The 22732-nt window shown below is 49.3% G+C and overlaps 4 protein-coding genes across 7 annotated transcripts; 3 read left to right on the top strand and 1 right to left on the bottom strand.

Annotated features, from left to right (window-relative positions):
- The first annotated feature begins 541 nt into the window (after positions 1-541).
- On the top strand, positions 542-6767 carry skp2 (S-phase kinase-associated protein 2, E3 ubiquitin protein ligase). Its single transcript, XM_053411184.1, has 10 exons — positions 542-669; positions 1149-1393; positions 1532-1643; positions 1895-2038; positions 2376-2510; positions 4465-4563; positions 4642-4769; positions 4884-4935; positions 5290-5397; positions 5464-6767. Exons 1-10 carry the CDS (start codon positions 656-658, stop codon positions 5684-5686), a joined length of 1260 nt encoding a protein of 419 aa, XP_053267159.1. The 5' UTR covers positions 542-655; the 3' UTR covers positions 5687-6767.
- nadk2 (NAD kinase 2, mitochondrial) lies at positions 6244-11387 on the bottom strand. 4 transcript variants are annotated; one of them, XM_053411174.1, is made up of 12 exons: positions 11133-11387; positions 10276-10364; positions 10112-10200; positions 9752-9833; positions 9576-9659; positions 9080-9216; positions 8863-8965; positions 8634-8777; positions 8131-8186; positions 7928-7981; positions 7728-7851; positions 6244-7464 (listed from the first exon to the last, which is right to left on the bottom strand). In XM_053411174.1, the coding sequence occupies exons 1-12, from the start codon at positions 11370-11372 to the stop codon at positions 7326-7328; spliced, it is 1341 nt and encodes a 446-aa protein (XP_053267149.1). In that variant the 5' UTR covers positions 11373-11387; the 3' UTR covers positions 6244-7325. The 4 variants fall into 4 exon arrangements, with proteins under 4 accessions (XP_053267149.1, XP_053267151.1, XP_053267150.1 ...); XM_053411176.1 differs by having other exon boundaries at positions 8634-8729; XM_053411175.1 differs by having other exon boundaries at positions 8863-8956.
- Positions 11388-12182: 795 nt separating this feature from the next.
- LOC128424781 (excitatory amino acid transporter 1) lies at positions 12183-18253 on the top strand. Its single transcript, XM_053411171.1, has 10 exons — positions 12183-13788; positions 14164-14305; positions 14382-14519; positions 14785-14989; positions 15066-15108; positions 15445-15725; positions 15807-16040; positions 16543-16737; positions 16803-16937; positions 17870-18253. Exons 2-10 carry the CDS (start codon positions 14167-14169, stop codon positions 18078-18080), a joined length of 1581 nt encoding a protein of 526 aa, XP_053267146.1. The 5' UTR covers positions 12183-13788; positions 14164-14166; the 3' UTR covers positions 18081-18253.
- A 1740-nt stretch (positions 18254-19993) lies between these two features.
- Positions 19994-22322, top strand: spra (sepiapterin reductase a). Its single transcript, XM_053411201.1, is given in 4 exon segments — positions 19994-20318; positions 21265-21555; positions 21637-21725; positions 21727-22322. Coding segments are annotated over 4 exon segments (807 nt in total). The 3' UTR covers positions 21829-22322.
- Positions 22323-22732: the final 410 nt, after the last annotated feature.

Raw genomic sequence — 22732 nt, 5'->3', positions numbered from 1 at the left:
TATTATATAAATAATACATTTATATGAATCTAGTTATAACAAAATAATTGTATAGAATATAATAAATTGATTCAAAACACACTCACTGTTTTAACATATTAACTGTTTGACACAGGGGACAATTCTATTATTTGTACATTTACTTGTACAATATTGATAGCAAAATATTAAAGTTATTGATGAAAGAAAGAAAGATTATAAAAGTGAAGTATTGTCAGTCCATAACTATCAGTCCTCCCATCAAGCTCCACCTGTATGTACAGTGTCAGTAGGAACCTTCATATAAACAGTTATAATAATGATCTTTGTATAAACAGTTTATAATAATTATCTTTATATTAACAGTTTATAATAATTATCTTTATATTAACAGTTTATAATAATTATCTTTATATTAACAGTTTATAATAATTATCTTTATATTAACAGTTTATAATAATTATCTTTATATTAACAGTTTATAATAAAAACAGCTGTGAACATAAACAATTTGGGCCATGCCGCTTTAAGAGGATGTGACGTCAGACGCACGACGTGCTCACACTTTAGTGACGCGGACACGCAGCGCGCCTTGGTTTAAAGTCCCGGGAACAGAACCCGGTGGAGGACTCGGGGACACGTCGTGAGACCGGGGACACGTCGTGAGACCGGGGACATGTCCACAGACAGGTACGGTAGCGAGCAGCGTCACAGCCGGTCAGTGTGACGGTGAATGAGCCGTGAGCGTGAGGAGCTGATCTCAGACCAGGTTTCTGTAGGGGAGCTAACAGGAAGCTAACAGGAAGCTAACACTCTTCATCTTCTCCCCCGTCATCACACTCTGTCTGTCTGTTTGTTTGTTTGTTTGTTTGTTTGTTTGTTTACTTACTCTCTGCTCGTCCAACCGGAAACAGCTTTACTCTAATAACACAAGTGATCGATGATACCGCGCGTTCATGTGATCCAGGCCTCGGGTCCGAGCCTCGTTCCCGCGCAGCGAACTGAGGCTGCGACCAACACGGGTTCAAATGGAACTTTATTTAAACCTTAGATATGATGAACGTGTGTGTGTGTGTCTGTTACTGGGTGTGTGTTTGTGTGGTACACAGTGTGTGTCCTCTCCACAGTTTTCATCCCGAGGTGTTCAACGTGTGAGTCTTTTTTCCCAGCATGCCTCTGCAGGACCTGCCCTGCCTCAGTCTCCAGGGCTCCATGTTGTGTCAGAGGACGATCAAGCGCCGGTCCAGATGTGGAGCGAGCGAGGGCCTGGAGGCAGAGTGCACCCCCACAGAGCTCATCCAGCTGTGCTCCCCCCGACACAAGCTGCAGCGGCTCTGCAGCAGAGACAAAGAGAACGAGTGTGGAGCCTTCGTCCTGGCTCGCAGGTCGAGGAGGAAGAAGGAGTCTTCATCAGGTGAGGAACCTATGAGCCCGTTCACACCTGCTGATGACGTCCTGAGACTGAAGCTCTTCTCCTCCTCCTCCTCCTCCTCCTCCTCTTCCTTCTCCTCTGGTGGCAGCAGCTCGTAACCTTCGTCTTTCTCCTCAACAGGAGTTTCGTGGGACCATTTACCAGACGAGCTGCTTCTCAAGATCCTCCTCTTCCTCCCTCTGCAGGAGCTGCTCCGGATGTCCACGGTCTGCAAGCGCTGGCACCGACTAGTGTGAGTCTCAGGTTCTGCTCCATCTGCAGCAAAGAGCCAAACTGATCTCCAGACTCCTTCTGACGTCTTCCAGAGTGAGAATGTAAATGTCAGAGTCACTTCCTGGATCTTCTCCTGCAGCCTCCTGGTAAAATGTGCAGGACGATGTGTGGAAGTCGACAAACACTGACTACACAACACGTCCAGACGTTGTCTCCATGCTGTGTCACTACTGTGTAGTAACCCGTCCCCTCGATGTCTCTGTGACGCAGGTTTGACGAGTCCCTGTGGCACAGCGTGGACCTGGAGGGGCTGACCCACGTGGGCTCGGCTCTGCAGCAGGTTCTGGACGCCGGCGTCCGCAGGCTGCGCTGCCCTCGCTCCTTCGTGGAAGATCTCGTCTTCACGGCCTCCGGGTGCGTCCAGCAGACAGAGACGCTCGGTCCTGGTTTCCTATTGGTCCAACACGTCCTGTTTGTTCCTCTGTCTTCTTGACATCAGTTGCTACCAACTGAATGTCCTGGTTCACGGGTCGTTAACGCACCGTGAAATTCATTATGAATAGTTTTATGAGGCTGTTAAAAGTTTAATTCCATTAATGCTGCAGCTTCATCTCTGTTTTCACACATCTTCCTTCTAAGGTCTTTACTGCTCCAGATTACATCTGCCTCCCCCCCGCTGCTAATGAAGTGTCTTACAGGACGTAGGACAACCTGGTGTTAATGTCTCCTTCCCGTCTCCTCCCTGGTTCAGCCCCCTGCAGATCGTCCAGTTGGACCTGTCCAGCTCCGTCATCCCCACCTCGGCTCTGGAGAGCATCGTGTGTCGGTGCAGGAGGTTGGAGTATCTGAGTCTGGAGGGGCTGCAGCTCTCAGACGCCATCATCAGGTAAGACCTCCCCTCCTCCTCTCAGGCCTCGCTCCTCCTCTCAGGCCTCGCTCCTCCTCTCAGGCCTCGCTCCTCCTCTCAGGCCTCGCTCCTCCTCTCAGGCCTCGCTCCTCCTCTGAGGCCTCGCTCCTCCTCTCAGGCCTCGCTCCTCCTCTCAGGCCTCGCTCCTCCTCTCAGGCCTCGCTCCTCCTCTCAGGCCTCGCTTCTCCTCTCAGGCCTCTCTCCTCCTCTCAGCTCTCTCTCCTCCTCTGAGGCCTCGCTCCTCCTCTCAGGCCCCGCTCCTCCTCTCAGCTCTCTCTCCTCCTCTGAGGCCTCTCTCCTCCTCTCAGGCCCCGCTCCTCCTCTCAGGCCCCGCTCCTCCTCTCAGGCCTCTCTCCTCCTCTGAGGCCTCTCTCCTCCTCTCAGGCCTCGCTCCTCCTCTGAGGCCTCTCTCCTCCTCTCAGGCCCCGCTCCTCCTCTCAGGCCTCGCTCCTCCCCTCAGGCCTCGCTCCTCCTCTGAGGCCTCGCTCCTCCCCTCAGGCCTCTCTCCTCCTCTCAGGCCTCTCTCCTCCTCTCAGGCCTCTCTCCTCGTCTCAGGCCTCTCTCCTCCTCTCAGGCCCCGCTCCTCCTCTCAGGCCCCGCTCCTCGTCTCAGGCCTCTCTCCTCCTCTCAGGCCTCTCTCCTCCTCTCAGGCCCCGCTCCTCCTCTCAGGCCTCTCTCCTCCTCTCAGGCCTCTCTCCTCCTCTCAGGCCTCTCTCCTCCTCTCAGGCCCCGCTCCTCCTCTCAGGCCTCTCTCCTCCTCTGGGGCCTCTCTCCTCCTCTCAGGCCCCGCTCCTCCTCTCAGGCCTCGCTCCTCCTCTCAGGCCTCGCTCCTCCTCTCAGGCCTCTCTCCTCCTCTCAGGCCTCTCTCCTCCTCTGGGGCCTCTCTCCTCCTCTCAGGCCCCGCTCCTCCTCTCAGGCCTCGCTCCTCCTCTCAGGCCTCGCTCCTCCTCTCAGGCCTCGCTCCTCCTCTCAGGCCTCGCTCCTCCCCTCAGGCCTCTCTCCTCCTCTCAGGCCTCTCTCCTCCTCTCAGGCCCCGCTCCTCCTCTCAGGCCTCGCTCCTCCTCTCAGGCCTCGCTCCTCCTCTCAGGCCTCGCTCCTCCCCTCAGGCCCCGCTCCTCCTCTGAGGCCTCGCTCCTCCTCTCAGGCCTCTCTCCTCCTCTCAGGCCTCTCTCCTCCTCTCAGGCCTCTCTCCTCCTCTCAGGCCCCGCTCCTCCTCTCAGGCCTCTCTCCTCCTCTGGGGCCTCTCTCCTCCTCTCAGGCCCCGCTCCTCCTCTCAGGCCTCGCTCCTCCTCTCAGGCCTCGCTCCTCCTCTCAGGCCTCTCTCCTCCTCTCAGGCCTCTCTCCTCCTCTGGGGCCTCTCTCCTCCTCTCAGGCCCCGCTCCTCCTCTCAGGCCTCGCTCCTCCTCTCAGGCCTCGCTCCTCCTCTCAGGCCTCGCTCCTCCTCTCAGGCCTCGCTCCTCCCCTCAGGCCTCTCTCCTCCTCTCAGGCCTCTCTCCTCCTCTCAGGCCCCGCTCCTCCTCTCAGGCCTCGCTCCTCCTCTCAGGCCTCTCTCCTCCTCTCAGGCCTCTCTCCTCCTCTCAGGCCTCTCTCCTCCTCTCTGGCCTCGCTCCTCCTCTCAGGACTCGCTCCTCCTCTCAGGCCTCTCTCCTCCTCTCAGCCTCGCTCCTCCTCTCAGGCCTCTCTCCTCCTCTCAGCCCCGCTCCTCCTCTCAGCCTCGCTCCTCGTCTCAGGCCTCGCTCCTCCTCTGAGGCCTCATTTCAGTGTCTGATGTTAAAACCACTGCAGAGGAGATGTTTGTCTGTCTGTAGTTAATGAAACTCTCTAATGACTGTTTGCCTCGGTTGCACATCGGGCCTGGAGCCGGTCATCAGTGTGTTGTGTGTAGCTCCTCCCCCTGACAGTGAGGGGTTCTGACCTGCTCTTTGTCCCTCAGCTCTCTGGCGGTGAACGTGAACCTGCTGCAGCTCAACCTGAGCGGCTGCTCTGGCGTCTCTGCTGCCGCTCTGGCCGACATGTTGACCTCCTGCTGCAGGTCAGCGGCTCGCGCTCTGTGAAACCCTGATGACACGTCAGCTCTGTGTGTATTAACGTCACGTGTTCTCTCCTTCAGGCTGGAGCAGCTGAACGTGTCGTGGTGCGAGTTCACCAGTGATCACGTGAAGAGCGTGGTGAGGAACCTGGGCTCCAGCCTCACGCAGCTCAACCTCAGTGGTTACAGAGAGAGTCTCTCGCTCGACGGTGAGTGAACGAGCTCGACCTCAGAATGTGAATCTTTGGACTTGTTTTCTGTGTCATGACGACACAGTGGTCACATGTTCTGAGGTCTGACCTCACTTGTATATTTCTCAACAGATGTGAAGGTGCTGGTTGGGAGATGTCCTCAAATTCACACTTTAGATTTAAGGTAAGAGCTCAAACCTCCGACTCCACGTGGAGCCACCATGTTGTGGTGATGGCGTCCTGTGGACTCGTGTCGTGGTGATATCGAGGTCCGGCTGATTCCTGCGCTCCATCAGCTCCATCAGCTCCTTCAGAAGGATCGATTCTTCGGTTCCACGTGTTTTTAAAACAATCAAATCTGCATTGATTCACTTTGAATAGAATCAGATGGTTCACCTCGTGACACAGACACTCCACCTGTGTTATTCTGCTGGTTCCTGTTCATGTTAACAAACTAATCAAATCTTTAACATTGATTTGCCGTCTCCTTTGTGGTTGAACTTCTGGATCCGTGTCTGATTGAGTCTCTGTGTTCCAGTGACAGCACCCTGCTGATGGCCGACGTCTTCCCGGTGCTCGCTCAGCTCAAGCGTCTGCTGCATCTGTCCCTGAGTCGCTGCTACCACATTCACCTCGCCGCGCTCACGTGAGTTCCCCCCCCCACTGAGTCAGCGAGCTGAGAACCAGAATCTAACCTGTGTCCGTCCTGCAGGGACCTGGGGAAGACGTTCCCCCTGCTCGGCCTCCTGGACGTGTTCGGCCTGGTCCTCGACGGCCACCTGCCGTCTCTGAAGAAGGAGCTGCCGCGCGTCAGCATCAACTCCCGGCCGTTCTCCAGCGTGGCCCGGCCCACGCCCAGCAGCCGGCTGCCCGGCGCCCTCAGCGAGCGCACCATGTGGAGCAGCTTGTGTCGGCTGAGGTTCAGGCCGCAGTGATCAGGTCCTCGGGGTCAGAGGGACGCAGCAGGACGTCCACACACAGGAAGTCCAGCCCGACGTTAACGGGTCAAAGGTCACAGACTGGACCACGGCGCTGACCACGCCGGGGGAGACGCCTTCATCCAGAACGTTGACCCGTTGGTGTTTTAATGAATTAACAGAATGTTTTATGAAAGTTGGGGACAGTTGAGCCTCAGACGAGTTCATGTGATGTCATCAGGAGCAGTTGATCAGATAGTTTTTAATGTTTGATCTGTGGATCTTCTTAATGATGCTCACTGTTGTAGCTGTTTGATCTTTCATAACGTTTCACCCTCCAGGGGATTTTAGATCATCTCATTATGTCAGTGGAGATTTGTTCCACTTTACCATTTCATTCAAAACTCCTGCAGTGAAATCAATGAAAGTTTGAACTTGTAAACTGTTCATTTGAAGTAAATCACTGAATCACAAAAACCTTCTGTTCTCATTCCTCATAAAACATAAATGTAACTGTTTGTAAAAAGTTTCAACTTGACCGTCTCACACAAACACACAAATAATGGAGACAACTATCTGATAAACAGAATGACACACGATGCATTTAACAATTTAATGATCATTTTGTTCAAGACACAGGAGTCGACCGCACGTGTCACAAGATGCATCAGTGACATGACAGCTTCAAACAACTCAAACTCTTTAGTGTCTTCACGTTCAGAAGTGTTTGCTCAGGAACATTCCCAAAATCTTTTTTTCTAGTTTGAAGTTTTCAAAACAAACTTTTGACCTAAATGTAGAAAAAGGCCCCAAACTCAGTTTTTAGTGCATTTAATGCTTTTTCTTTTCAGCACCCACAGCTATAAAATATAAATCCTATAAACCCTTTATTCCAAAAATATCTTAGGTCAATAACAAACTTAACAATCAACCACTGTGCTCACTTCACATAATTCTTCTGATCTTTCTCCTCTGGTAAAAACTAAGTGATGTGGATTCATCCGCTGGAGGAAATGGTCCCAAAGAAATTCACCATTTCCAACTCGTCAAAATACTGATATTGGAAAATATGGGATCTATTAAGGAAATTATTCTGTTATTTATCCGATGATTCTTCCACAGACGTCAGTGTCCACGTTTGTCAATATCATATTTTACATTCTGTTCGTATTTTACCTAAATGATATTTTCTATTTTCTATTTGGTTTGAAGAAAAAATCTTGTAAGATAAAATAATCAATATCGGCATCAAAAACTCCTGTTCAGTGTTTGCGAGTTCTTTCTAAAGATCTGTTTTCAGGAGGAGACGCTGGATGGTCTCAGATCAGCGTCTTCACGTCTCTGCTGCTCGTCCTCTTTCATCTCTGAGTCTTTGAACAGATCATAGTTTAGTAATTTGTGAACAAGCCGCTCGTCTCTGCACGATGAATCATCGATGATTACATCCTGATGTTGGGATGAATTTATTAAATCTTAAGGAGGAAAAAACGATTTCAATTTATCTGATCTGGAGAAAAAGCCCAAATCACACATTAGAAACATTGATACCTTTTCGTCAGGTATAAAAATAGAAACACGTGTGGAGCTAAAAGCTAAAACCCGCTTCTTCCCTTTGACCTTTGACCTGGTGGCCAGGCGTCACCTGTTCTAACACGGCTCAGTTTTCCAGAACCACGGTCCGGAGCTGGTCTTCCTCACTCATGCTGATTGTAGCGATGGCGCCGTCATTGAACTCGAACGATGTCCCTCCGTCCACGACCATGCAGGCGTCCCAGCAGCGAGAGCGGACGCACACCCTGAGGGGCGGAGACAGGAAGTGGAGACAGGAAGCGGAGACATCAGGACAGGAAGTCTGAACTTCTTCAAGCCTGTTTGTGGAGGTCTTGAACCAGACTGGTGTGAACTGGTCTCGTTCCAGTCTGAAAACTCTGGGTTTGTGTTGTACACTTTATGATTATGAGATAGAACTTTTCTTTTAGTTTACACTTCTGATTTCTGAGAGTAATTCAGAGCAGCCTGAGACACGTGGAGGAGGACTGAGTGGATCTGGATCACTCACTTGTGAGCGAAGCCTCTCTGCCGGCTGCTGGAGAACACCCGGTTGACGATGGGCTCCCTGATGCTGTAGAACAAGCGTCTGTCGTCCGGCCCGAACACCAGCGACTCGTTGTATCCGTCAGTGACTGAACACACACACACGTCTGGGTCACAACACGCAGACACACAAACAGGAAGTGGATACCAGGACCATCAACTCACCCTTTTCCACGAATTCTCGATTAAGTGGGATATCGAGACCTGAGAGAGACTTTCCTGAAATCAAACATTTCACTGATCAGTTACAGATGGAACATTTTCAGAGAGCAACCTGGTTTACTTCAGACTTGATCCTCCACACACACACTCACACACACAGAGACACACAGACACACACACACTCACACACTCACACAGACACGCACCGATCGTTAACAGCTCCTCCACAGCCTGTTCAGTCAGTTTGTTGATGTTGTACGACCTGAGGACAGAAGACAGAAGATCATGAAGCAGCTGAGGACCGGTGCAGACTAACACCTGGAGAATCTTTATTCCTGTAGCTGCAGATGTTTGATGACTTTTAAAAAGACTTTCTGAGCAACAGCAACAAATCCTCTGAAATGCTGGTTGAGTGCTAACTCTGGTTCTTTGGTTCTTCAGGTGTTTTAAAGGTTCTGAATGTTCTGAACAACAAACCAGTGGGTTAGTGACAGATGTAAACAAAGTGTTTCCTGGTTTCACTACAGTAAACAAAGATGGACCAAAGATCTAACACCTTCTTCAGGATCAATGTGAAGACCTCCCTACACATGGACGGTTCCCATGTTCCTCCATGTTCCTCCATGTTAGCAATCAGCTGAGACGCTGCTGTGTGCTCAGGGTCTAGTTAACTCCACATGGAGCTGAGAGGGGGGGGACCCGTGTTTACCAGGCTTTGGATCCGGTTCCTGTGCAGATGCTGAGGCCGGAGCTCTTCTGCTTCTCCCACGGGCCGTCGTCCACAGAGATCTCATAGTAGGAAGCCCTATGGAGCAAGAGGTTAACACGGTGTTTGACGGGTTTTAACTTCGACCTGGTGGGACAGAGATTCCACTGATGAGGAGCAGGGCGGGGGGGAAGGGGCTGGGGGTGAATGAGCGGTTCAGACATGGAGGTACCTGGAGGACAGAGACTCTCCAATGAAGATCTCGTTCAGGCTCCTGATGGGGAGGAGACTGGGCTTGGAGGAGCTCTGGTGCAGCGACCCTGTCTCTGAGAAAACTGATCAGATTAGTGGAAGAACAAAAACCAGTTCAGGATTACCAGTGATCCAACTGTCGGACAACTGATTGCTCATGTCCACGTGTTGGACAGAGGGACGCTGAGGGGACGTACTGTGCTGTCCGTCCATGGCGATGCGGTGGGCTCGGCTGTGCTGCTCCAGGCTCAGCTGCTGCTCGTGCAGATCCAGCGGCGTGGGGTTGATTCCCGTTCCTTCCAAGTGCACACGAATCCTCTGACGCCAGAGCCACCTGGACAGAGGACAGACCGTGAGGGCTGCGTCCTCAGAGGGGACGTCAGTGACTGACTCATTTCATATGTTAACTATTGTTCCTGACACGATTAATATATTAAACTCATAATAAAAGTCTCCATGTGAGAGTTTCCTCTTCCAACATGTTCATAATAAACTTTAATAAAAATTAAGAATTAAATATAAAGTTGACTTAAAGTGAGAAAATAAAAATAGATTTGTGAATTCTTTCTGAACTTAATACGCGTGTGGAGTAACTGGTCATGTGACTGAGGAACGTGTGCGTGACAGGAGAATGTGTGTGTTGGTGTTGTGCGTCAGACAGAGCACTCAGATCACCGTTGGATAAATACGCACCTGAACTCACCACGACAGAGTTTCTCCAGAGCCTCTGGGAAGGCCCGAGTGAAACGGACCGGCAGACACAGGTGACCTTCTGACCTTCAGGGAGACACACACAGAGGGGAACGTTAGAGAGATACACAACTGTGTTCTGTGAAACAATCCAACACACTCAGCGCTCACAGCTTTACCTCTCAGGGTCAGTGTTCACTCCCACCACTGGTTTGTTCTTGCTCAGAACCTTACTGGCCACCAGTAGCATTGTCCCATCACCTGACAAAACAAACTGCAATAAGAGGACTTGTATTGTGTGTGTTTCTGTTGTGTGAAGCTTTGTTCACGCGACTCTTTGGCCCCTCGGTTAAATAAGTTGAAGTCCGGCCTGTGACACAAACAATAAGATTCACACCTTCTAACAAAGAGCACGAGAACGCTGACCTGGAATCTGTTGTTCTGCAGAACAAACAGCGCAGAACAGATGTGCACACGTCCGCCCTGACCTCTGACCTCGAGCAACAACCATCAAAAACTACGCAAACAGGAAGTCTGACCTCCGGCCGAGATGATGGCGTCGGCCCATCGGACGACCTCCTCGTCGTACTCTCCTCTCTTCACCACCCGGACGTCCATTCCTTCCTTCCTGCAAACGACAACACTTCAATTAAACAACTGTGTCGCATCTGTGAAGCAGCAAAGTGTGCGACTGTGCTCTGACCGGAGGCTCTTCACAATGTGCTCCACGTTGTTGGTGTGGATGTTGTGTCTCTCCTGCAGACCAGTGTAGCTGGAGCCCTTCATCGCCAGCTGCAGAACACAGGTCAAAGGTCACAGGTTGTTAAGGTCACATGACGGGACTCGTTCACACCTCAGAGCTTCAGACTCTGAGGTGTGAACGTCAGGTGTGAACGTTCCTCAGAGCAGAAGGAACTCCATGTTGGTGATGATTGTGTAGCTCCTCGTCCTGTGTGTAACTTCACTGTGTGAATATCACACCATGAGTGTGTACATGTGTAAACACACTTGTGTCTTTTTAAAAGAACTTAACTTTGCATTTGTTTCTTTATTCTCACAAGTTTCTCTAAAAACTGCACATTTATAAAAATAAGACACACACAGCAAAACTCAGAAAGGTAAATAGTGTGTGTCTGTGTGTCCCTCTCTCTGTCAGTGTGTGTGTCCCTCTCTCTCTCCCTCTCTCTGTGTGTGTCTCTGTCAGTGTGTGTGTCCCTCTCTCTGTCTCTGTGTGTCCCTCTCTGTCTGTCCCTCTGTCAGTGTGTGTGTCTCTCAGTGTGTCTCTCTGTCTCTCTTTCTGTGTGTGTCTCTGTCTGTGTGTCCCTCTCTGTCTCTCTGTCCCTCTCTGTCAGTGTGTGTCTCAGTGTGTGTGTCTCTCTCTCTGTGTGTGTCTCTCTGTCTCTGTCTGTCCCTCTGTCAGTGTGTCTCTCTCTCTGTCTGTCCCTCTCTCAGTGTGTCCCTCTCTCAGTGTGTGTCTCTCTCTCTGTGTGTGTGTGTCTCTCTCTCTGTGTGTGTCTCTGTCTCACAGCCTGGGGGCTCGAACAGTGCCGGTGGTCCTACCAGCTGTGTCAGGTCCTCCTCGGACAGACCCGCGTACTGGTACCGCTGCTGCTCGAACTCGTACCGGGTGGTCTTCGTCACCACCGCCACTTTCTCCGGCTTGAACCCGGGTGAGGGTGAAGGGTTGGCGGCTGAGGTGCGGAGGAGCCGAGCGGAGCCTCCGGACAGCAGCTGCCCGACGGTCCGAGCCCCGAGTCCCACCAGGCTCACCGCCGAGCGACGAGCCATCCCGACGGGCATGAGGTCCACAAGGTGTCCGCTCACAGGCGCTGGTCCCGGCTGGGCACCGACATGTCAGGGGTCAGTTCTGGTCCGTTCGGTGTCCAGCTGCTGGAAGGTCACCGTGCTCCTCCAGAGCCCCTCCCCGGCTCCGAGGTGACCCGCTGGGGGAGGTCCGTCCCCGGGTGGAGCCTCGCCTGCAGCGGGAGTTTAACTGGTTCTCTAACTTACTAACTAACTGATTAACTAACTGATTAACTAACTAAGTAACTAACTAACTAACTAACTAAGTAGGTAGGTAACCCTCTCGGTGTCCGCTGTCAGACGCTCGGACCGTTGACCAGCCGAGGTTTCAGAGCTGAAAGCAGCCAGCAGCTCGCCCACAGGTCCTGAGAGAGCAGCCCGCCTACCACGCTCTGCGGCCGCTGTCACCGCTCAGGAAACACCGAGGCTCCGTCTCTCTCCGCGAGGCCTCGACTCTTCACACGCGCGGGCCGAGCGAAGCAATGATCGTGAATACGACGCAGAGCGGAACGTTGTTACGCTACGTACGTACGTGTGGGTGAATCTCATTGGCCACGTGTCTGACGTCAGAGTGGTGACGCTGGTGCGTTCACAGGCTCAGGAAACAATGGGAAAAAATTATATTAATAAATCACATCATTAATTTAGAAATGTGACGCCAGCAGGGGTCAGAACATCCAAACACATCCAATCAGACCTGAGCGTTTATCTACAATGAGCTGTGGTGGAATAACCTGAAGGAGAAAGACACTTTTTTTTTTTTTTTCATTTGTACATTTGTTTGATTTGTTGTTCGGAGCTGAACTGTTTTTTAAATAAAGGGAATTATAACGAGCACAGACAAACAACAGCTTAGGTTCTTAGACGACTTAAATGTGAACCTCAGGAAACCTCGTGGGCTGACGTGGCCTGTAATCCTGCAGGATTTACTCTGAACTGAACCACATCACATGTGCTGGGAGTCACTGGGTCCAACTCAGACCGGCTCCTCTGCTCGTTCAGTGGTTTGTGTTGTTTGATTATTTGAAGGTTTATTATGAATTTGCAGCAGAGCAGTCTGTGGACATCACGTGTTAACGTCCAGTCTGTGAGAAGAAGCAAAGTCTGACTTGTGACCCGCGGCCATGGAACAGGTTTCTAGGCTCCTGCAGAAATACCAGCTTCGCCTCGACAAGTCTGTTTGTCAAGTTTCATTCCAAAGTGACACGGAAATGATTTGAAACAAAACAAAAGTGAATTTTCAGTTAACTTCTACAAATGACTGTTGTTCTTATTGTTTAGCTGAACTTTATTTCAGACTCATTGGTTCATATCAGTATAAGAGTTAAAAATAAACAGAACAATAATATAGAAATGATTATCAAACTGTACAAATCCACAGGGATTAAAACACATTCACACATTTGCTCCAGATGATGACTCGTCTCAGGAACTGAGGAGTCAGTTAATCAATAAATACGTTAAAATGAAGTTATGTGAAATCATTTATTCACACGACAAACGACCTGTGACAGAAACTGTTTCTCTCATCAGTGTCTGGAGCTGATGAACTGGATTGTTTCATAAAGAATCTGATAATTGGGATTATAAACTTTTATCTTCATGCAGCTCATCAACTCATCAACTCCAGGCAGAAATAAACTCAAAGTTCTAAACTAAAGAAAAATCCTCAAAACGTTCCGACACCAATCAGCTCATGAGATGGTTTCCTCCACTGAGACCGAAACCAGGGGACGGTGTTTGTGAGGAGAATGTGACCTGGTTAGAGGAGTTCTCTCCTCTAATTATATTCCACATCACCAGGGAATATGTTTCCATACAGTGAGGTCACTTATTACAGTTCCACTTTTTTCAGCTAATTGTGGTGTCACTCACTCTGTGGAATTCCCTTAAACTATAACACTTCCCCGGGGAGATGATGTGTATCACTTTCACTTGTTTCAATGTGAGTCTCCACATGTACACACTCCATGAAACCAATCACAGAATAAAAGGAATAAAAAGTAAAGAACGATTAAGAGAATAAATGAAGAGAGGAAGAGATTAAAGTGAGATCGAGTTTTAGATTTTTATTCCAAATGCAAATATGACGATTTTCATAAAAACGCTCAACAAAGTTTCTCATGCATCTGGATTCTTCCTGAAACTGTGTCACAGGGTTAACAGTCTCATTCTGGGACAACCACTTTCTAATTGGTCCTCTCAGTCTCCCCCCTCCCTCTCTGTCTCTCCTCTGGATGTCTCCCCTCCCTTCTCTTCCATTCACAGTGTAGGAGCAGGAGATCACTCTGTCCTGGACACTCTGAGTTCTCCATCTCCATCTCCGTCCTCCTGACTCCAGCAGGACCCTGCAGCTGCTTCTCGGGTCGAGCGTCCACAGAGTTTCCTGCAGAGCGAAGTTCAACCTGAAGAGGTACGTGATGACACCTGGAGTTCTGTTCTGTAGCTGAATTCATGTTCTTGTTAAACCTTCATAGCTGAAGGTCCTGGATCGGGTTCATCATCTCAGCGTGAACAGGACGCATCACGGTCTGAACTCCACAGGCCCGGCTGAGAAACTGTCCATGAAGCTCTTTGCATTGATTGGAAGAAACTGAAATGTCAGTAAATAAAAGTGACTTAACTGAATGTATAACTGTGCCTCAGGAGGTAGAGCGGGTCGTCCACTAGTTGGAGGGTTGATGCTTTGAAACCTGGCTCCTACATACACAATCTGTTCCTTCTGTTTTCCGACCTGCTGCCGAGTTCCTCCTCAGTTTTCTTTAACGGTCATATTCTGGTTTCCCAGAGGATGCAGCGATTCAGGGAAGGAGTTCACATCCGCACCATGAAGGCCAAGAGGAAAGTGGAGGAGGTCTCTAAAGAGGACGTCCAGGCTTTCCTGAAGAAGAACGCCTTCGTGCTCTTCACCGTGGGGGCAGTGGTTGTGGGTGAGTTCCATGGTTTCTGTTGTCGTTCCGTCAGAGTTGTGTTGCTGCACATGTTGAGATCAGGTCCTTGGTGCAGGTGTCGTTCTGGGGTTTGCGCTGCGACCTTACAAGATGACCTATCGAGAAGTGAAGTACTTCTCCTTCCCTGGAGAGCTGCTGATGAGGATGCTTCAGATGCTGGTGCTGCCCTTACTGGTTTCCAGTCTAATAACAGGTACAACACATGAAACTCTACATTAGGACTTGTGAGTCTTTCAGCCGCTACACTCAAACTCACACTTAAAATCACGTCATTAACATTTCACCGAAAACACATTGACGAGGCTTGTCACTGATTGGACAGATACGATCTGTTAACAGGAAGTAAATGCTGACAGAAAGATTTGTTGTTTTGTGATTTGTTGTTTTGTGATTTGTTGTTTTGTGATTTGTTGTTTTGTGATTTGTTGTTTTGTGACAACTCGCCCTCTGTCCGTTAGGAATGGCAGCTTTAGACAGCAAAGCCTCGGGGAAGATGGGCATGAGAGCCGTGATCTACTACATGACCACGACCTTCATCGCAGTCTTCGTCGGCATCATCATCGTCCTCATCATCCATCCAGGAAAAGGATCCAAAGAAGAGTTTGGAAAGCAGCAGAAGATTGAGCAAGTCAGTCCAGTTGACGCCTTCTTAGATCTGATCAGGTAGGAAGCACAGAGGACGCAGCGATGTTCTCAAAGTCCCAGATCGTCCCTCAGTCTCGTCTCTCTCTCTTTTCAGGAACATGTTTCCACCGAACCTGGTCCAAGCCTGCACCCAGCAGGTGAGCTTCACATGTACCTTCACTCAGTCTGAGGTCTGACCTCATATCAGCCTCTTCACTCATTTCACAGTGTGAATGATTTCCTGCCTGTTAACCATCTGTTATCTATTCTGCTCACGGGCGTCTGGACCTAACCCGGCCTGCAGTGGGCGAAAGGTCACAGGGTCAACGTCCAGGAACAAACCAGTAACCATTCACAATCCATTTAGAGTCTCCAACAAACCTGCCCCCCCTCTGCATGTAGACTGGGAGCCTGCAACTGGAAACAGGAAAGCCCCAATCCAAATGGTTTCATCCTCACCAAACTGGTTTAACCTCTCTGCCTTGATTCTCCAGTTCAAAACCAAGTACGGGAAGCGAGTTGTCCATGTGACCGTGACGGTGAACGACAGCCTCTTCAACTCCACCAATGGCAGCCAGGAGGTCATGGAGTTCACCCGGGAGGAGGTGATCCCGGTGCCGGGCCAGGTGAACGGGGTCAACGCCCTCGGGCTGGTGGTCTTCTCCATGTGCTTCGGGCTGATCATCGGCAACATGAAGGAGCAGGGCCAGGTCCTCAGGGACTTCTTCGACAGCCTCAACGAGGCGATCATGCGCCTGGTGGCCATCATCATGTGGTGAGACTTTCAGGAAAGTTTGTCAAACAAATGGAACCGCCACGTCTTCAGTAACCCCCCCCCCCCCCCCCCCCCTCTCAGGTATTGCCCGGTTGGTATCCTGTTCCTCATCGCAGGAAAGATCGTGGAGATGGACGACCTGACCCAGATGGGAGGCCAGCTGGGCATGTACACCATCACGGTCATCATCGGCCTACTGATCCACGGCGTGCTGATCCTTCCCACTCTGTACTTTGTCATCACTCGGCAGAACCCCTTCATCTTCATCGCTGGGCTGCTGCAGGCGCTGGTCACGGCCCTGGGGACGTCCTCCAGGTGAGTCCAGCCCTGAGACAAACAGACCTGTGATCAGCTGGGATCACAGAGTGAAGCTTGCACCGGTCGACCAGTTAACGCTTTATTATTCACAAAATGATAACAGGAAATGTGGCGTCAGTAATTCTAATATAGAACCAGAGCTAACAGCTAAAATAAAAGGCTAGCTGGATATTCTCCGCATGCACCTCCCGCTGCTCGTTGACGAAGAGGCGACAGAGTGAGTCCTCTGCAGAGGAAGGTCAAATCTTTATGGATGTTTCAACGAGCCGCCGGCTCCGGGCTGAGACGAGTGGACACGACGAGACAGACGTTCACTTCCTGATCGGCTCGTGTGGACGTAGCCTCCGGATCAGAGCCTCATACGTCTTGATGATGTGATATGTAGTTAAACTTCAGTCACTACAAATCTTTACGGAGCTTTAAGAAACAGTTCAAGCTAAAAAATGTCATAATTTCACTAAATCATTTCCCTGAGGCGCTCTTGGTTCTCGTCCCTCAGCTCAGCCACTCTGCCCGTCACCTTCAAATGTCTGGAGGAGAACAACAAGATCGACAAGAGAATCACACGCTTCGTGCTGCCGGTGGGCGCCACCATCAACATGGACGGGACCGCGCTGTACGAAGCTCTGGCGGCCATCTTTATTGCTCAGGTTAACAACATGGAGATGAACTTTGGTCAGATCCTCACAATAAGGTAAGAAGAATGTGTAATATGTGAAGCTGCAGGTGATGAAGCTCTGATCGGTTGTTGTGGTTCAGCATCACAGCGACAGCCGCGAGCATCGGAGCCGCCGGGATCCCCCAGGCCGGCCTGGTCACCATGGTCATCGTCCTGACCTCTGTCGGACTCCCGACTGATGACATCACTCTCATCATCGCAGTCGATTGGTTTCTGTGAGTGTGACATCATGAGCCTGTGAACACACACGTTGTGTGTCTGTAGCTGAAAGTTGTGGATCTGCGACCACCGAGTGACACACTTGTGTTTCCCCCGAGTCTTGTTCCACATCTTCACTTTCGTATTGAATATTTTTTGCAATGAGTTTTACATAGAAACATAATTAGGTTTCCCAAATTAATCATTTCAATTAGAATACCCTTCCTCAGAAAGGACTCCGCTAACTGGGGTAATAGGAAGAAACCAGCGTTCCCTCCTTTAACTGGGATGGAGCGAGTGGGAGAGGCCTGTGTTCATGGCTCCTGCTCATCTGCTCTCGGAGCTGAAGGAACTGGAACCAGCAGCTGACACCAGTTCCTCCTGTCAATCACGTGGCTTCTCTCCTGTCAATCACGTGACTGACAGACACCGATCTTCACACAGGTCAGAGGGTCGCTCCTGGTCCAGAACCTCAGAACCTTCAGCAGCTGGTGGGAAACAAAAGGCCTGAGAAATAAACTCATCATGTAAATAACTTAGAGAGCAACATGTCACCTTCTTCACAGTCGCTGGTTCACACCTGTGCTCAGGACGCTCGTTGACACCAGGTGTGAACGGGTCAAACCAGGTCCAGCTCCTTCCTGTGACCTTTGGTCCGTCCACACGGACGCACCTGATAACACACGTCACATGACCATTCACATCCACTGGTCATGTGACCTAAACAGGAAGTAGACGAGGTGGAACTGTTACTGACAGGAAGTGTTAGTCGAGTCATGTGACTGATGAGAACCAATCAGGAACAGAACCATGAGACCAGCGTTTACACAAGTCTCTGATTGTTTTCTTTATGAAGAAGGAGACGTCTCAGTGTCTCTCACTGCAGAGGTTTGATACTTTAACTCAATCATGTGACATTAGTGAACTTCTGTTTCCTGTCGGGACGCAGGGATCGTCTGCGCACCACCACCAACGTCCTGGGGGACTCGATCGGCGCCGGCATCGTGGAGTTCCTGTCCCGGCACGAGCTCCGCTGCAAAGACGTGGAGATGGGCAACTCGGTGCTGGAGGAGAAGGAGAGGAAGAAACCGTACAAGCTCATCTCCCAGGATAGTGATTTAGAAAATGATAAACGTGCTCACAGCGAGTCCCACATGTAGTCCAGACTCTGTCCCGTCTGTCCCGTCTGTCCACACGTCCACACGTCCTGCAGCTGGTTCCCTTCATTCATGCTCAGCGTTAATATGGAAACTTACAGAACCTTCTGTTCGTTCTCTGCCTTCATTTCATCCGTGTTGTGCAGATCTTCTGAACGTTTCCGAAACAAGCGAAACAGAGCAGTTCTGTTAGAAGTGGTGGGGGGGGGGGCAGTGTAGTGCAGTGCAGCCGATCAGAGGACACGAGGAAGAAAGTTACACAAAGCTGGAACTTGATGATGTGAGAGTTTGTGAGTTGGTGAGAAACAAAGGGATCGATATGATGAAACCCTCCGTCCACTGGGTGGCGCTGAACCACGTGATGACATCGTCTGAACCAGTCCTCGTGTTTGTGTTGTTAACATTCCTCCATCATCCTTTGAGTTATGCTTCTGTCATGTGTTTCAAATAGATCCGGTAGTTTCTATTTCTCATGTTTACAACTCAATTAAATGTTTAAAAATCTCTCTCTATATGACCCTGATGTGTAAGTGCAGGTGAAGTGAACTGCTCACAAAGTGATTCACTTTTGAGGAAATTATAAATTCAAAAAACGTTTATCATTCTGTCACCCAGAGATTCATAATCTGATTTAAAATCAGACTTTTTATTTTGTTGAATAATAATATTGTGGTTATTAGTTTATTAGACGTTTGAATGTCTCAGCGTTAGAAACTCTTTCATTGATCTAGAAATACAAACGTATGTGAGTCTTTACATTTTCCAGAGACCTGCTGAACTTTTTACCAACACAGTTGTTTGACTCTAGATTTGACTGATATGATGTTTAATACATGTTAAAGTCTCGTTTCATTATGGAGACACATGAGATTCACGACTTTTGTGACAACAGTTGTTTTAGTATTTTGTTAATTACAACTTGAGTGAAATAAAGAGTGAATGAAATGTCCTGTGTGTGTCTCTGTTACAAGAACTTAAACCAACTTATTTCATAAATTGTGTCTGAAAACAGCTTTTATACAGTTCAGAGAAATGTTTTTTATCCTCAGATGAAATGACAAGAGGCCTCCACACTCTGACATCAGTCACTAACCTCTGCTCACTATAAAGAGAGTTCACAACATGCAACAACAAAAATACAGAAATATGAGATTCATCAATTAATACCTTCTGAGAGGGAATATTTACAAGAACGATACAAATTGAATATATTTGTGATAAACCCAGTTCTATACTCCACAAAACATTTAAATGAGTGTTTGTGAACATTTGTGTCTGAATGTTGGAAACTCGAGGTTTTCTTTACAGATTTAAAACTTGAATTTTGTGATTTTAACTTCTCTCATTTGTTCATTTCACTGTTGGAAAGTTTCCTAAAATACATGCGACATGTGTTCTGATTATTCACGGGATGTTAAATGCGTGTGCGCGTGTCAGGTTACATGTGCATGTGGAGCTTCCAGCTGCGTTCAGGCTCTGGTGGAGAACTGGGACATATGGAAATCTGTCAGGTGTGAACTCACGTGAACTTGCTCATGTGTGAAATGTATTTTACTCACACGGTAAATAAATGATTGAAATGATGAACTGTGGATGATTCACCTGAGGTAGAAATAACATCATATAGATATTATTACACTTATGGAGGTTTATAAAGTGTTCGCTTCATATTTCTTTGGGAAATCTTAAAGATTATATTAAATATTTAAATTAGATATGAATTAGTTTTAGATTTTTTTCAGAACAATCAACACATTAGATTCTACAAATACAAAACTATACAATAAATGGTGTAACCGACAGGTGGCGACAAATCAACACGTGTATTTAAACCGCAGGAAGAAGCCGTGAAGAACAAATTCCGTATCGGACATTTCTCTCACGCACGCTCACACGCACGCGCCCTCTGAAGCACCATGTCCTCCTCAGGTACGCGCACGGATCTCGGCCGGGCTCTGTGCATCATCACCGGCGCGTCCAGGGGCTTCGGCCGGGTCGTGGCGAGGCGCGTGTCCGAGCTGCTGAAGCCGGGATCCGCGCTCGTCCTGGCGGCTCGATCCGGGGACGAGCTCCGGGCTGCGGCCGCGGAGGTGACCGGGGCGGCTGCAGGTGGAGGCGGCCTCCGGGTGCACTGCGTCCCGGTGGACCTGTCCCTCAGTGACGGGCTGAAGGAGCTGCTGGACACCGTGAGGACATCCTTCACTGAGGACATGGATCACGTGCTGCTGGTTAATAATGCAGGTGAGAGCCAGGAGTCAGTTCTACTGGTAACAAGTACTACTCAGTACTACTCAGTACTTATACACAACTGTACATCTACTTCAACCACTCATCTGATGATCCCAGTTTAATAAAGATGTATTATATAGTTTATTATAACGGAAGAGATGAAAAGGTTCAAACAGTTTAACACATCAGTAATAACGTGCTGCGGAAACGTAACGATAGTAAAGTCTAGTTAGTTTAACCTGCTAGTTAACATGAGCGATGTTATTTCAATCTTTCATCAGTTCAGTTACTTTTTTACTTATTTCTTCCAGATGTTGTGACTTAAAGTTCGAAAAGCGAAGATAAATGTAAACAACTCTTCCTGTACGCATTTCAAAATAAAAGCCAGGTTTCATGGCATTGAGCAAGGCAGCCCGGGGGAACATCCGTCAGTCACAAATGAAAAGAGTAAAGAAAGACGTTAGAATCCACCAGAGGTCTCTGTCCCAGCAGCTTGAGGACACAGCAAAGGTCAAACTGGTCAATGATTGGATCAGAACCAGGACTTTGACCTGAGGAGTGAACACAGAACACGTGACACAGAACACAATCAACATGACAGCTGAAAGTGACGTCTCTTAGCCCCCTGGTGGCTGGCTGCAGTATAGACCTCCTCTATGTTAGCAAACTGAAGACGTTAACGAGATGTTTGTTGAAGATGTTTCTGTCCTTCCGCTCCACTGACTCCTCCCATCTCCTCTCCACTGACTCCTCCTATCTCCTCTCCTCTCCTCTCCCCTCCTCCTCCTCTCCTCCTCCCCTCCCCTCCCCTCCCCTCATCTCCTCCTCCTCCTCCCCTTCTCTCCTCTCCTCTTCTCTCCTCTTCTCTCCTCTCCCCTCCTCCTCTCCCCCCCTCCTCCTCTCCTCTCCTCTCCTATCTCCTCCTCCTCCTCTCCTCCTCCCCTCCCTCTCCTCACAGGCTCTATAGGTGATGTCTCCCGTTACATGAGAAGCTTCACCAACATGGCGGAGGTGGACTCCTACCTGTCCTTCAATGTGAGCTCCTCCCTGTGCCTGACGGCCGGCGTCCTGGAGGCGTGTCCCCGGCGCCCGGGCCTGAGGCGCAGCGTGGTGAACATCACGTCGCTCTGCGCCCTGAAGCCTCACTGCTCCTGGGTGCTGTACTGCACCGGCAAGGCGGCTCGGGACATGATGTTCCGGGTGCTGGCGGAGGAGGAGCCGGACGTCCGGGTGCTCAGCTACTCTCCAGGTTGGTTCTCATTTCTATAAAACACGCTGATATGTGCTGAATGGATCAACTCCTGTGCTGAAGCAGATCCTCTGTTCTCAGGACCTCTGGACACTGACATGTTCACGTTGGCCAGATCCAGAACAGCTGATCCCGACCTCAGGAAGTCTCTCTCAGACATGTTCGCTCAGGGGGGGGGTGCTCACCTGCGACGAGTCCTGCACCAAGATGATGAAGCTGCTGCTGGAGGACCAGTACGTCTCCGGATCCCACGTCGACATCTACGACGTCTAGAGCCGTCAGCTGACCTGTGATCTCATGTGCCTTGGTCCCGACTCTGACACATTTCCAGTGTGTTGTAATGTGCATCCTCACCACTAGATGTCGCCAAATCCTACGAACTGAACCTTTAACAGTTCACTGCCGATCTAGTTTGATGGTGTGCAGCCTTTGTTACATAAATGTGATTAAATCAAGTTTGTTAAATTTTTCTTCAATACATTCCAGAAGAATAGTTAATTGCCTGACCTGCCACTAGGGGGCCATGGTTAACTTCAGTGCCTGTGATGATAGAGAACGTAGATTGAGACGATAAAGGTAGAAAACACAAAGAGGCTCATTTCCAGATAAGCTGTTGACTTCAAGTGTTCTCAGGTCCTGCCACTCGGCAGCCATCTTGTTTTGTGATGTGTATGTGTTGTTATGTTATAAACAGTAAACGAGCTGTGATCACGACCGTTTTATAAACTTGATATTTCTGAAATAAACCAAAAGAAGCTAAATACTCAGTCACTTGTGAAGTGTTTGGTGAACTATCCCTTTGATTGATTGATTGACTCCCTTTGATTGATTGATTGACAACACAGATACAATAATAATAATAATATTCATGTTGTACACAGACTCCAGTTTGTGTTGAGGATTCAAATATCAACCGTCTCGTTGGTTTGTGAGTTTCTGCCTCAGTTTGTCACAGTGTTCAGCACCTACCTACACTCATTGGACAGTGCTAGCTGTCAATCACATTGTGGTACCACCCCCCCCCCCCCACACACACACACAAACACATTCGGTGCTTTATGGTCTGTTTGACTCTGAATTATCAAAATTCACTAAAGGAACATCAGCTGTTTGAACTTGAAACTAGAGACTGAGACAGAAACTCCTTCATGTTTACTGACGTTATAAAGTGAGAAGA

The sequence above is a fragment of the Pleuronectes platessa genome, chromosome 19, assembly GCF_947347685.1.
Source record: "Pleuronectes platessa chromosome 19, fPlePla1.1, whole genome shotgun sequence".
Classification (NCBI taxonomy): Eukaryota; Metazoa; Chordata; class Actinopteri; order Pleuronectiformes; family Pleuronectidae; genus Pleuronectes; species Pleuronectes platessa.
The sequence above is the reverse complement of the archived record's forward strand: the minus strand, read 5'-3'. Positions and strand labels throughout refer to the sequence as shown.

What these genes read in the sequence shown, in the direction of transcription:
- nadk2 (XM_053411174.1), bottom strand. Translation starts at nt 11,372, where the DNA reads ATGCCCGTCGGGATGGCTCGTCGCTCGGCGGTGAGCCTGGTGGGACTC. An exon ending in CGCCATGGACGGACAGCACA is followed by an intron (nt 8,966 to 9,079) that starts GTACGTCCCCTC and finishes TAATCTGATCAG; the next exon opens with TTTTCTCAGAGACAGGGTCG. An exon ending in TCGAGAATTCGTGGAAAAGG is followed by an intron (nt 7,852 to 7,927) that starts GTGAGTTGATGG and finishes GTGTGTGTTCAG; the next exon opens with TCACTGACGGATACAACGAG.
- skp2 (XM_053411184.1), top strand. An exon ending in CTCGTCTTCACGGCCTCCGG is followed by an intron (nt 2,039 to 2,375) that starts GTGCGTCCAGCA and finishes TCCCTGGTTCAG; the next exon opens with CCCCCTGCAGATCGTCCAGT. An exon ending in ATTCACCTCGCCGCGCTCAC is followed by an intron (nt 5,398 to 5,463) that starts GTGAGTTCCCCC and finishes TCCGTCCTGCAG; the next exon opens with GGACCTGGGGAAGACGTTCC.
- LOC128424781 (XM_053411171.1), top strand. Translation starts at nt 14,167, where the DNA reads ATGCAGCGATTCAGGGAAGGAGTTCACATCCGCACCATGAAGGCCAAG. An exon ending in TCCAAGCCTGCACCCAGCAG is followed by an intron (nt 15,109 to 15,444) that starts GTGAGCTTCACA and finishes TTGATTCTCCAG; the next exon opens with TTCAAAACCAAGTACGGGAA. An exon ending in GGTCAGATCCTCACAATAAG is followed by an intron (nt 16,738 to 16,802) that starts GTAAGAAGAATG and finishes GTTGTGGTTCAG; the next exon opens with CATCACAGCGACAGCCGCGA.